The sequence below is a fragment of the Trifolium pratense genome, linkage group LG5 (genome assembly GCF_020283565.1).
Source record: "Trifolium pratense cultivar HEN17-A07 linkage group LG5, ARS_RC_1.1, whole genome shotgun sequence".
Classification (NCBI taxonomy): Eukaryota; Viridiplantae; Streptophyta; class Magnoliopsida; order Fabales; family Fabaceae; genus Trifolium; species Trifolium pratense.
In genome coordinates, this window is record NC_060063.1 from 43113558 (window position 1) to 43127420 (window position 13863).

Here is a 13863-nt window from a genome sequence, read left to right on the forward strand (position 1 = left end):
TACTAGCAAGCCAGGCAGGCGCGTTTCGCACCTGCCTGTGTCTAACTTATGTGTCCAAAAAAAATATGACTTATGTTATAGCGAGTTTGTTAATAAAAGATTTTTACTACTAAAAAAAGATGTGTTTTATGTTATAGTGAGTTTGTTAAAAAAAGATTTTTTTTGCTATTAAAAAAAAATCAAGAGTAGTGTTGGTAACTTGGTATTATGAAAAGTCCACACAAAAACTCATGGATCCTCTTTATATATATATATAGTATAGATATAAGTGCTTATATAACAAATCATTTTTGTAACAATATAAAATAAAGTCAAAAATTTAGTTTTAGTTATAAATTATGCTTAATTAGTAAAATGGTCTCTTAAAGACATTTTTTGTTTCACATTGGTCCCTTAAAGAAAAAAATGACCGAATAGGTCCCTAAAGAAAAAAAAAATGTTGGAATAGGTCCTTTAAAGACATCTCCGTTAACTGATTAACAGATATATCTTTAAGGGACCTATTCGGATCTTTTTTTTAAGGGGCCAATGTGAAACCAAAAATGCCTTTAAGAGACTATTTTACTAATTAAGCCTATAAATTATTACATGATGGTTGTTGGCGCAACAATCAGGGGACGGTCAAGCGAGGAACATTCACTTTTGTTACACTTGTTCTTTTGAACAACACACCTTTGTGGGAGACACACCACTTGGTCACCACATTCCTATCCAATGTGAGACTATTTTCACAAACTCACACTTGTTATATTCTCAACAATGGTCGAGGTCGCTGGGTTGAAGGATTTTGAAATATTTTGGCAACACTAATGCATATACGTGGTGGAGCTGTGAGGGCTTTATGAAGGGCTATGCATGGCGAAGAGGAAACGAATTCTGAAACTTGAGAGAGGAACTAAATTTTTCTTCAACTTCGGTGATACTTTATAGGTTCTACATAACATAAGCAGGTACATGCTTCAATCAAAAATAAATAAATTTATAATAATAAACTTGAAACTATGAACTTACAACACAACCAAATAATCTTAGATCTGATACTGATTACAAAGATATTATGAAACCTGAACCAACACAATCACACTATTTGCGAATTGCAAATATAAACCGCAAGGAGTGTAAAGAAGAGGGAATGTTACTATACAGACACACAACCACTCAAAAGAAAAGCTGAAATGTTAACCAAGTTAATTGTCTTCTATCGCCTTCCTTCTTAGCCGATCTCTCTACGTCAGATGCATACCGATTCCTGAATTCATTTTCATTTTCTTATCCTCACACCATGGCTAGCATCAGAAACTCGTCTTCGGTATGCCAGTTACAATCTTATAATCGAGTGGACACAAAAAGCAGAAGAATACAGAGTAGGGCAGAAGAATGATGCCTATGAAAGTTTACTCAATATCACCAAGTGCCACTGTAATAAACTTTATGTTATTGGGTGCTGCGTGTTAATCCTCCACGTGTCACACTTCTGTGTAAATGAGAAAGGCTCTATTAGTTGTCACAGTTAGGTGTGGGAAATCAGAAAAACTGAGAGCAGAGACCAAAGAAAGGAAAAGGCATTATATATTATTAATTCATGTCTTTATTGAGATAGGTTCTAATTTAAAAAGCCAATTAAATAAAAGAATCCACCATGGAAATACCAGGTTCAGTATGAGTGTAGAAAACAGTAACTAAACATTACAAGACAATATAGAAACACTAGTATCATTATTCAGATTAAGTAGATTATCCAATATGCCAGGAAAATGTGAACTGAGTTTGTTTTTTTTTTTTCTTTTTGACTAAAACCAGGTTGATTTGCATGCAATTTTAATGTTAATGGCGACAGCACTGTGCACAGTACACAAATTTGGTGCATTTTCAAAGGACTTTCCCAATCAAACATTAATTTCCATTCAACATTAATCACCAAAATTAGATCCCCATGAAAGAAAAAGAAACACCATGGTCTATGAGGTAGTAACATTAAACAAAAACACATCCTGGGGACTAATACACAGATGAAAGTAGCAGGTAAAACAAGGAACAGAATTAATATACACGAAGATTAAAACTCCCGGCCTCAGACCAGTTACAGATAAAAGCAAGCAAAATGAGAAATATGCCAATAAATACATATGTAAGTAAAAAGGAGGCCGAAAAAGAAAAATAATTACCTTCCAGAAATTAGCTGATTCTGAGCACTGTTTACAGGGCCCTTTATATTGCTGAACCGCTTTGCTCTGTTGTCTTGTTCTTTCTCCACACGCATAGCAGCTACCTCCTTTTCCATGTTAGCTACTTCCCTTCTCATCTTCTTTGCCTCAACTTCCATGGCTTTGGTTAATGTATCTACCTTCCTTGCCAACATCTGACAGATCATTAACATTGGAAATAATTAGCTAAAGATTAATTTGACAATGTTTAACATCCAAAAACAATAATAAACAAAATGCTAACCTCAATAGCATCGTCTTTATCTTTTAGGCTTTGATCTTTCTCATGACTAGATTTCCTCAGGGCCATGACCTCTTTTTGCAGGAGTTCATATAAAATACCCGGAACACTATCCTCTGTATCCCCTGTTGAAAAGTCATTTGCCTTATCATCTAAGTTAACATCTGCTTCTCTCTCTTTGGTTTCTTCAAGAGATTGATTAAATGAATAACTTTGAGGTGCTCCATTCAGCTGCATTTTACTCCTCTCCAGTGACCTTGTGCCGCCATCAAAAGATTTAGATGTTCCTTTGGCATTCTTCAATACTGTACTAGATGATATGGATGACCTTAATTGAAAGGATGGTAACCTCCTATGCAAAAACCCGTTAGAGGTTGGTTTTGAGAAATTATCAGCTCCGCCTAGAGATTGCCGACGAGAATTGCTCACACTTCTGCCCTCTGGCATGCTGCGATTACCGCCGTTAGAATTCCCCCTCAAACTCTCCTCTAGCACTTTAAGCCGTAATTGATATTTTTCCTGAAAAATTAAAAATAAGTATAACTTAAATAATTTAAGAACTAATCTCCTATGAAAATAAATATGAACCAGATTATTACTTTCAACTGTGCTTCAGACTTTGCTGTGCGCTCAACTATAGCAAGTTTGTCACGAAGTTGCTGCATTTCTCCCTATAAAGAATGCAGGAAAGTTTATATAAAATAAGAAAAGAGAGGAAGAAAGGAGAGTAACAAAAGCTCAACCACTAAAGACAAATTAAAAAGCAGGCATCAGAAAACAATATTACCTGCAAGAATCGACGTTCTTCAAGCCATTGTTTGACAGGCATCACTTTATCATTAGAATCTTTCCATTCATTTGCAACCACCACAGCTACTCTGTTTGCTGTTACCTTGGCACGGGCCAACTCCCGATCAAGAGTTTTTCGTTCTTCCTAAAGAAATGTCAAAAAACAATGTTAACATAAATCTAATATATAAAATTAACTAGATTTGATATAATCAATAAATCAACTGGGAGATTCAAATAGCTGAAGACTTTAACACATTACATTCATTTCTTGAACTTTCCTCTGATAATCTCTAACTGCATTAGCAGCAGCACCACCTGCAAGGACTGCCTCTTCTAGCTCCCTTACAGTTTGGGTGAGCTTTTCAACCTCTGCCACCTTTAGTCTATGCATTCTGTCCAATATTTTATTTTCTTCCTGGGAGAAGTGGTGATGAAACAAGAAGTTAAAAGTTACATATTTAAGGTGGTAGAGTGCTGGTAAAAGAAAAAAAAAAAATCATACAAGATTGGGATACCTGGCAAATCTCAATCTGTTTCATTAGCTCTTGATTTTTGTTTTGGAGATCATCCACCATGGAGGCCTTAACCAAGGCAATCTGAACAGTCTTTTCAGCTTCAAGTAGTGCCGCTTCCTTGGATTTGGTAAGACGGTCTAAGGCTTTGTTATCATCTTGTAATTTAGCAATCTGTAAGAAATATATGGAAGGAAATTAAGCCAAAAATCATTAATTAAAAGACAGATTCAGTCCCTCCATTAATTATTTCTCTTAGGGATTACAACATGAACTCCAGGCACAAGGGAATACCTCTTGCCGAGCAAGCTTTAGTTCAGCCTCCAAAGGAGCCAGAATTGCTTCTATTGGGGGCATGTCATCGTCTTTCTGAGCAGCATGTACCCTTCGGAGAGTAGCTTCAGCAGCAAACTGAGCTGCCATTGCTGCTTTCTTTTCATCGTTGATTTTCTTTATTTCAAGATTCTGCCAGAATATTCAATTTAGTTAGTTTATAATTGAACCTGGGAAACCAAATCATTACTAAAGCTGATAAAGGATCTAAGTAATACTTTGCTTTCTAGAAGAGACTCTGTTAATTTTAGCTTGCCATCAACCTTTGACAGTTCTTCGGTCAACTGAAATAAAGCAAAAAGAAGAAAGGCGAGTTAAATTTCAAGTTGCCATGAAGCACGTAACAAAACAATATGAAGAAAATGTAAAACTCAATAATAAACATGAACAGGTAAAAGTTTCAATGTCAAGTGACTACCACATATATAAAACAATGTGAAGAATGATTCAAGTTGCCATAAAGCATGCAACAAAACAATAGGAAGAAAATGTAAAACTAGCATAACAAATATGAACAACTAAAAGCTTCAGTGTCAAGGAATAACCATATATACAACAATGTGAAGAATGATTAAACTTAAAAGAAAAGCAAATCATCATAACAATAATATTAAATGCAAAACCCACTAAAAAATCACCAACAGTGAATACATAATTACTATACTATAGAAGAACTATAGTAAAAAAAGGACAATAGAATGTGGATAGAGGAACTGATAAAAATAGACCAAAACAAAGGAATCACAATTCAGTGGAGCAAAATAAATTTATTGTATCCTGCAAAACACTATAAAGTAATCACATCAGACAACAAAACTGTTAGACCCGTAACATCATCTATTGTAGACAACAAAACCATTAAAAGAAAAATTGATATTATGAATAAATCAACAAAAATGTAGAATTAATAGTGTACATACAGGATGCCATAAAAACAAGGGAGAACAAAAAATAGGACAAGGGTGAGTTGTCCTGGAAAAGTGATGAAAACTAAACTAAGGAATATAGAAATTTAGTAGGGTAAAATACAACATCCGTTAAACTCCTTTCCTGCAATATGGAAACAACTACATCGATCAAACATAACACCAAAATGTCCAGCCATGAATCAAGTTCAGTGATGGATCATTTAAATCTAAACCTCTCATACTGGTTTAGACTTAGAGTATAGTTTTTCATGGTTTTCCTCTATCTCTAAATTGGACTATCCTCTGCTCAGTATACCCTCCACAATGGGGTTTTACTGGTCTCCACTATCCACAAGCTAAAACTACTTGAGATGAGAGACTATCACCTTGTCTACAGTAGGAGATGTCCCAACTTTCTCTCTAATGATTTCAATCATAATTATTTGTCTTGTGTAACCCTAATGGGTGAGGGGTTAGTAACCCCTCACCTATTATAAGATTCTCACATCTGCAACACAGAACTTACACTCTTGTTGACTCTTTAATGCCCAACGTTCAATTCCATATAACATTGAAAGTTTTATAGTTCAGTGGTAAAAATTTCTTTTAGGCCTGAGGAGTACTTTTCTATCACAAATCACCCTCAACCTCAAGGCATTCCTTCATTTCATCAACCCTACTTAGATCCTATGTTTTACATCTACTTTTATCTGCCCATCATTTTGTATAATGGACAACCAAAGGACTTGTGATGTGATATGTTTTCCAATACTCACCTCTAAGGTAGGATTTTTGTCTCAAAACTTGCATTCCATATACTTCGTTTTACTTCTACTTAGCCTGTGTTTGGTATTTTATAAATCACGGTGTGACCGCATGTTCGGTTGAAGCTAACAATTGGAGCTTCAAGAAATCTGCGGTTGGAGGGGCCTTACAAGCGAGGTGGCGATGACCTACCACTGGGTTACCAAACAAAACCCTTAAGCAAAAGTCATGTGCTTCCAGAGCTATTCTCCATGTCTCAAACTTTCTATTTATGTCTTCCCTCAACTCTCTAAGACTATATCATCCAAAAAAAAGCATGCATTGTGGCATTGCCACTCAGATATATTCAATTAGCACATCTAGAACAAAGACATAAGGGCACAAATTTAATCCTTGGTGTATATCTATAGTTATAGGGAAATATTTTGTTTCCACACATCGTCAACGCAATACAAGAGCATATCACAATGACTTAATCAGAATGCTAGATTTAACTGAGACGGTTTCTTTGGAAAATCAAAAAAGAAATTGCTGGAGAAATTCCTACACACTACACGGCACAAATGTGAAAGGTAGTAGTATCAATGTGAAAGCAAAAGGGGATTATTCGCCGATGGATTCCCCTGTACTTAGACACATAAATGGAGTAAACCACCAATTTGGTCCCTGACTTTGTAAGACACTCTCAAATAGGACCCTGACTTTGCAAATATCTCAAAAAGGTCCTGACTTTATTAATCTGTCAAGTTAGTCCTTGTATTTAGCCACTTACTATCGATTAAGTCCCTATGTTTTAATAACTTACCATCAACTTGGTCCCTAACTTTATCCACTTACTATCAATTTAGTCAAGGGACCTATTTGAGAGCACCCTACAAATTCAAGGACTAATTGGATGGTTTACCCCATATAAATGGGAAGACTCAATATTTTTATAAGTTCAACATCAATTCAATGTTCAAACATAGCTACCACTTACCATGCATAAATACTCAAATTTGCTAATATAATATGATCCAATTAGGAAATAAAACAATTTGATACTAACTCCCAACATATAAATTACTAATCACTAATCAATAATTAATGTAAGACATAGTTAAAAAAAGAAATGAATAAATTATAATCTTCAATCCAAAATTATAACCTCTTCAACCGCCTTTTCTCTGAGCCGTTCGGAGTGTCTCAACGCTTTGATCTCAGCTTGTGCATCTGATAATTCCCTATCCTTATCTACACAAACACAGAAACAATGAACACAAAGCCATCAATTTCAGAACATAAACAAAAATTAGCTCTAAAACACTTCGGATCGAGCAGCATTTTCGCACCTCGAACTTCATTCTCGAGACGATTAAGCTCAACTTTCACTGGATCCGAACCGTGCAACAGATTCATGAACTCATCAGTATCCATACTCGGTTGCCTAACCGAGCCGCGTCTTCGCGACGAGGTTTTCCCTTCCTTGAACGATCCAGAAACTGAAAGTGGCGCCGGCGTCGCCATTTCTCCTCCGTCGCCGGAAACTTCCGCCATCGCCGATCTAAACCGAAATCTCCTCTTCTCTAGCTCACATTCAAATGCTGGCGATATAAGATTTGGAATTACGAACAGAAATGAAATCGAGATTGTATAGAGAATATGTATAGTTTAGAGAGAGAAAGTGTGAGGTTGAAAATGGTGGATTTAGAGAGAGAAAGTGAGAGAATAAGATGCTTTTGGATTTTTCTTTCTTCTTCGTTTTGTTTGTTTGCTTCTTTGTTCTTCTTCTTTTCTTCCTCTTCTTCTCTCTCTGGTGCTTGTTTTGTTTTGTATAGATTCTGATTTAAACGAGTGAGATTTAACGAATTAATTAACGAAAAAGTTAGTGAGTGAAGCAGGTTTTGGTTGTTCTGACAGTGAGTGTGGTGCGGTAATGTTTACTAGTGATTACTTAAACAAATCTTGCTAATGTTTAGAAATTTTCACCATGGATAAGTGGCATGTTTGGATTTTGAACATCTACATGTAAAATGTGATGTCTTCTAACAATTGAGTTAAATTCACGAGATTTGATGTATACTACTCAAATTTTTACAATTATATCAAATCTAGTGACGATAAGGTTTTGTTTCTTATAAATATATAAGTGTCAAGTTAACATGTTCCCTTAATGGTGGGATAAGATTGGTTCCCTTGGATTAATCGATTCTAAGGTCGGATATCAAGTTTTTTTTATAAAAAAAAAAAAAAAAAAAACATGTGCCCTTAATTTAGCATTTAATGATATAAGATAATTAATATTTTTTTTGACGCAAATAATTAATGTTTAGAAAATTAAATACACAACTTTCAATATAATATTTTCATATTTATCTCCTTAATATTTGTCCATTTTCCTAAATTAATTTAAATTTCATTTCAACTTTAATATATAAAAAAAATTTAATAAATTTTGTTCCTTTTAATATTTTTCGTCTCAATTTTTAGTTTATTAGATTATCTTATGTGTATCATTTAAAATCTTTGTTGCAAAATTTAATTTTTTTAACAAAGAATAAATTAAATATAAATTTTTTAATTTTTTTTTGCGTTTAGAAACTCATTTAATTTATCTTTTGTTAAAATATTATAAATGTTTGAATGAGAGATTCTTATAATATATCATAAACATAAACATACCCATATACAATAATATGCATATCTGTAGTGTACAAATAGCTTTAAAGCATGTTACAAGGGGTTCCCTTGACGTTGCAGTACTTCTCTGTTTAAGAGATATAAGATACAATCGTTTTCATTTTTTTTTTATAAGCTACAATCGTACGGTAGAATCCAGTCTTAGTCATGGATCAATCTTTTTAATGGTTTTCCAAACTTAACTATAATCTTGGATCACAAAAATATCCTTGATATTTTATTCCTCAATGTTAAACTTCATGTTTTTTTTTTTTTTGAACAACTAAAATTTATTGATTACCATAAACAAACATAAGACATGTTTGTTGGGAGAAAAATCCAAAAAGGATCTAAATACAAAGTTTATCCAATACAGAAAACCATCATCAAGAAAAAAGCATTTGTTACAACACTAACACGGGAATAACCACTGTTATAGAACTAACAAGAGACTAAAGGCTAGGGAAGTAATCCAACCGCTGCAGCAAAACACCCAGGGGTAGTCACCAACACACCTCAACACTGATAAAAAGAGAAAACCAGCAAAACTACAACCAGGCCTAGAAACACTTAATGGCGACCTTTCATCTACACATACAATCGATTGGACTCCATCGCCACTCATGGTTACGACATAAAGGAAGAATATGTTCCAATCACTTTAGTTTATAGAGTTCGGTATAAAATTATGAATTCTACTATATCCAATTTCCTTAAAACAAAATGTGACAAATCTGGAGAGACAATTTTATTTCTCACAGATAAAACTAAAGTCAATGTCATTGTTTCGAAAATTATTTAGTGGAGCGACATAACACTCCCTAGGATATGGGCTTTAAAAAAGGCAACACCAATCTTACCCCATATTACTCCCGACTTTCCAAGACATAACCCAACATCAAGCAGGTACGGTAGAATTAGTCTTTAATAGAAGAAATTATTTCTCTATGTCAAGATCTACTTGATTTGATAGGGGAGGCATCAAATTACACCGGTGTAACATTTGAGTAATGTTATACCGCTCAATAACGCTTCAACAAATACAAATTTTACAAAATTCACCGTTGGATTGAAAGTTTATATCATATAGATCGTTCATTTTCAATTCTATAAAAATCTAAAATCATTTGATATGTTATTGAGAAGCTTAACAGTATTCAATAAAAACACATAAAACATTAATCTTAATCGGTCTCAATAACAAATCAAACGATTTTAGATTTTTGTAAAATTGAACATGGATGATCTAAATGATATAAACTTTCAATTCAACGGTGGATTTTGTAAAATTTGTATTCGTTGAAGCGTTATTGAGCGGTGTAACATTACTCAAATGTTACACCGGTGTAATTTGATCTCTCCCCTATATATATATATATATATATATATATAGACCTATGAGATTAAATATCATTTTAAATGATATTTTAGAGAATTAAATTATATATGACATTATATTTTAAATATGCCGAGAGAGATGTTTAATTTTTTTTAAACAGTGTATCTTAATTCTTAAAAGGGTAATACTTTTTTGTACTCACGTGTTTTTAACAGTGTCTTTTATTTGTATGTGAACAATTCGGTAAACATCTTAATTATTTGAATATGTATCGGTATATTATTGATGTGGATAATTTTATAGGTCCAAAAATTAATAAACGCTATTTGTCAACCTATCAGAATATTCACCTCATCGATATACCAGTACATAATATACAAATAAGATGTGTAATGAAGTGTTCGCCTTATTTTTATGCACATGTGCAAAATATATATATATATATATATATATATATATATATATATATATATATATATATATATATATATATATATATATATATATATATATATATATATATATATATATATATATATATATATATATATATATATATATATATATATATATATATATATATGGGGAGGGATCAAATTACACCGGTGTAACATTTGAGTAATGTTACACCGCTCAATAACACTTTAACGAATACAAATTTTACAAAATCCACCGTTGGATCGAAAGCTTATATCGTATAGATCATCGATGTTGAATTGTATAAAAATCTAAAATCGTTGGATATGTTTTTGAGATAGATCAAGATTAACGGTATTCAATAAAAACGCATAAACCATTAATCTTCATCGGTCTCAATAACATAACAAACGATTTAGATTTTTGTAAAATTTAACATGGATGATCTATACGATATAAGCTTTCAATCCAACGGTGGATTTTGTAAAATTTGTATTCGTTAAAGCGTTATTAAGCGGTGTAACATTACTCAAATGTTACACCGGTGTAATTTGATCCCTCCCCTATATATATATATATATATATATATATATATATATATATATATATATATATATATATATATATATATATATAGGGGTTTGCTAACTTAGACCCACCTAAAAACATGAAGGTCTAAGGTAACAAGGTGCACTTTTTCACTTTAGACCAAAACACCCTTTTTTTACTATTTTAATATAGTTTCAAGTCAATGGTAGTTTAGTAAAACTGATTTGATGTTTTAACATGAAAGTCTAAGTTAACAAGGTGCACCTTTTCAAAGTTGAGTAACATGTTTTCTTAAGTTGTCATTTTTTGATTTCCTATGTTGTTTATTTAGATTGCATATATTTATAATTAAGTGAGTGTAAATTAGCAAATGAGTGCACCAACATTTAATAAAATTTACCTAACTAACCCTCAATTTTCTAGTGTAAAATAACTAAATGTCAAGATTTTTTTGTCCAAAGTGAAAAGGTGCACCTTGCTAACTTAGACCTTCATGTTTTTAGGTGGGTCTATGTTAGCAAACCCCATATATATATATATATATATATATATAATACGAGTTACTTCTAAAAAAAATAATCTAATAGGGGTAAAAATTTAGAATAACTTTGTAATCATTTATGAGATTCATTCTCATATGATATGTATGGTTCTAAACTTCATATTTTAATACATGAAAAATGATAGAGTTATGTATTATTTGCAAGATATATTAATTGGTAGGTATCATGTATACGGTTGTTAGTATTTTTTTTGATTGAAATACATGATTCTAGTCATATGAAATTCATGATAATGAGATAAAGCCAATTGTGTATAATTTATCTAATATTTAAAATTGATTTTTTTTTTAAAGATTAATAATATATTGATTGTTATATATACATATTGGTGAAGTAGCCTAATAGTTAGAAATTTCACTTTTAATGTTTTAATATTTGAATGTCTGAAATATTATTTTTTTTGTCAAATGACATGTACTATTTTATCCATGTGATTAATCAAATTTTACGCAAATATTACATTAATCGAAGTGGAACTGAACTTGAATTTAAACGTACATTATTAGTCTTGTGATTAAGCAAGGTCTCAAAATATTTCATTTTTACAAACATCTAGCTAGTTCAATTTTTTAAAATCCAATGTTCGAAAGACAATTATATTAAATTTTTTGAAAAATTCATAATCCAAAATTTTAAAAATATATGTTCCCATTACTTGTAAATCAATATTTTTTAATAATAAAAATAAGTCTTTAATAAAAAGATTTGGATCTCTCCAAGTTTTTCTCTCATGTTTTATCTCATTTTCTTAATTTATTGGTTGATAAATCACAAAGAGTATAAAAACATTTAAGAAAAGAGAAGAAAAAAATTTAATGAAAGGCTATATGACCAACATAAGAGAAAAAATTGGAGAAGATTCAAATTCTTAATAAAATAGCACAATATTATTTCGTAATTTAGTGGTTTTGTGAGAGGATATTTTTTTTCTCTACCCCTACAAATAATTTAATATTCCAATTTTACCCCTTTTATGATTTAACTTCACCTCTAAAAAAATAATTTGATACTTACAAGTTTTCCCAAAAACTTGAATTAAGCTTTCCAGCAGCAAATATTTTAAACCGGAACACTTAAAAAATGTGTTCTGGTAATTACAATTTACAAGCATAAACCAAGATTAGTTACATACCGGAAAAATTTGAAAAGTGAATTCTAGAAAGTTAGGGAAAAATCTGGAACTGTTTTCTATTGCAAACCATGGTTAGACTCCTAATTAACAACACAAAGATTAATATAGTAGCAAACAGATTCTTCTCTGATCACCAATCTCTCTCATGCAAGTTTCACTCCTTACCTCATGAACCATTTTCATTAAATCTTCCAATAGACTTAAAAAGGGTTATGCGTGTTAAGAGAAGCTCTCATTCATCAATATATTCTAAAACAGCCATGCCCTTCCATGGTTAGACTCCTAATTAACAACACAAAGATTAAGATAGTAGCAAACAAATTCTTCTCTCATTAAAGCACTACGTCCTGGAGGTGGTAGTTTTGTCAATCGAAAGCCTCGCTTTGTCTTTTATATGAGTAGAGAGTCGAACCTATTCTGTGATTAGCTAAGTAATCGGACTACGGCGCCTTTGTTTTTTATGTTCTGTCGTAGGCTCGGGTTTCAGATCTGTTATTACCGGAACACATATTTTTGGAATAGCAAAAGATATTACTGGAACACATTTCTCAAGTATTTTGGTTTGAAATGTTTGGTACCGGAAAACTTTTTCTGAGAAAATTTCATACCATTTTTTTTTTGTATGAGTAAAGTTAAATGATAAAAAGGATAAAATTAGAATATTAAATTGTTTGTAGGGATGAAGGGTTAAATGTTAGGGTAGAAAAAAAAAATTTGTAAGAGTATTGACTGTCTAATAGTTGAGTCCAAGCCCAATATCTCATGGTCCATGGCCCAAGTACTTAAAATCTAGATGAAAATTTTTCCTCCCACCTCTCCGGTTTGAATGAACTACTAATTTTATCTTCATATACAGACTAAAAATTTTCATTATTTCATTTTTTTTCTTACAAATGTTCTAAGGTTTTCCAGTACACAAGAGACAATGAAAACGTAACTATGAAAGTTACAAACTGGAGGTAATCTAGTTCTCTCACTTAAGTTACAAGAAATTTTACTCATATTGACAGTAAAAACTATGATTAAAAGTTTGAAAGTCATAGATAGGATATGACTCATCCTAACATATACTGAAATTCTTTTTTAAAGTAATTTGGTTCATCCTTTCTTTACCGGAAAACATGTTTTAAAATATCTGGTGTTTCACTCAAACAGTGGCGAAGCTAGGACCCTGACTAAAGGGGCACAAATATTAAAACATACTTAATGATTATGGCGGGTGAACTTATAGCGAATAATTTATAAGCTAGTTGATTGAATTTTTAGTGTTTGATAAATTAGAGGTTTAACTAATTTATTAGTATGAAATGACATAAAAATATATATGTTTAATTAATATTTAATTTTTTCAAAGTAAGATAGCATGGGTAAAATTGGAAAACAATGATAAACTATAAACTAATTGAATTAGCTTATTAAAATAAACTATAAGGTAATAAAAATAAGCTAA

General features: G+C 31.8%; 1 protein-coding gene across 1 annotated transcript; it reads right to left on the bottom strand.

The window, feature by feature from the left end:
- Positions 1-958: 958 nt before the first annotated feature.
- On the bottom strand, positions 959-7677 carry LOC123883044 (microtubule-associated protein 70-2-like). The gene is made up of 11 exons (XM_045931738.1): positions 7087-7677; positions 6903-6988; positions 4301-4366; positions 4044-4214; positions 3753-3923; positions 3497-3652; positions 3233-3379; positions 3045-3116; positions 2449-2964; positions 2166-2359; positions 959-1474 (listed from the first exon to the last, which is right to left on the bottom strand). The coding sequence occupies exons 1-11, from the start codon at positions 7289-7291 to the stop codon at positions 1435-1437; spliced, it is 1824 nt and encodes a 607-aa protein (XP_045787694.1). The 5' UTR covers positions 7292-7677; the 3' UTR covers positions 959-1434.
- Between the last annotated feature and the right edge of the window lie 6186 nt (positions 7678-13863).

Coding starts and splice junctions, on each gene's coding strand:
- LOC123883044 (XM_045931738.1), bottom strand. CDS start 7,291: ATGGCGGAAGTTTCCGGCGACGGAGGAGAAATGGCGACGCCGGCGCCA. Junction 4,367..6,902: donor GAGAAAAGGCGGTTGAAGAG/GTTATAATTTTG, acceptor GCTTTATTTCAG/TTGACCGAAGAACTGTCAAA. Junction 3,380..3,496: donor GGAAAGTTCAAGAAATGAAT/GTAATGTGTTAA, acceptor ACATTTCTTTAG/GAAGAACGAAAAACTCTTGA.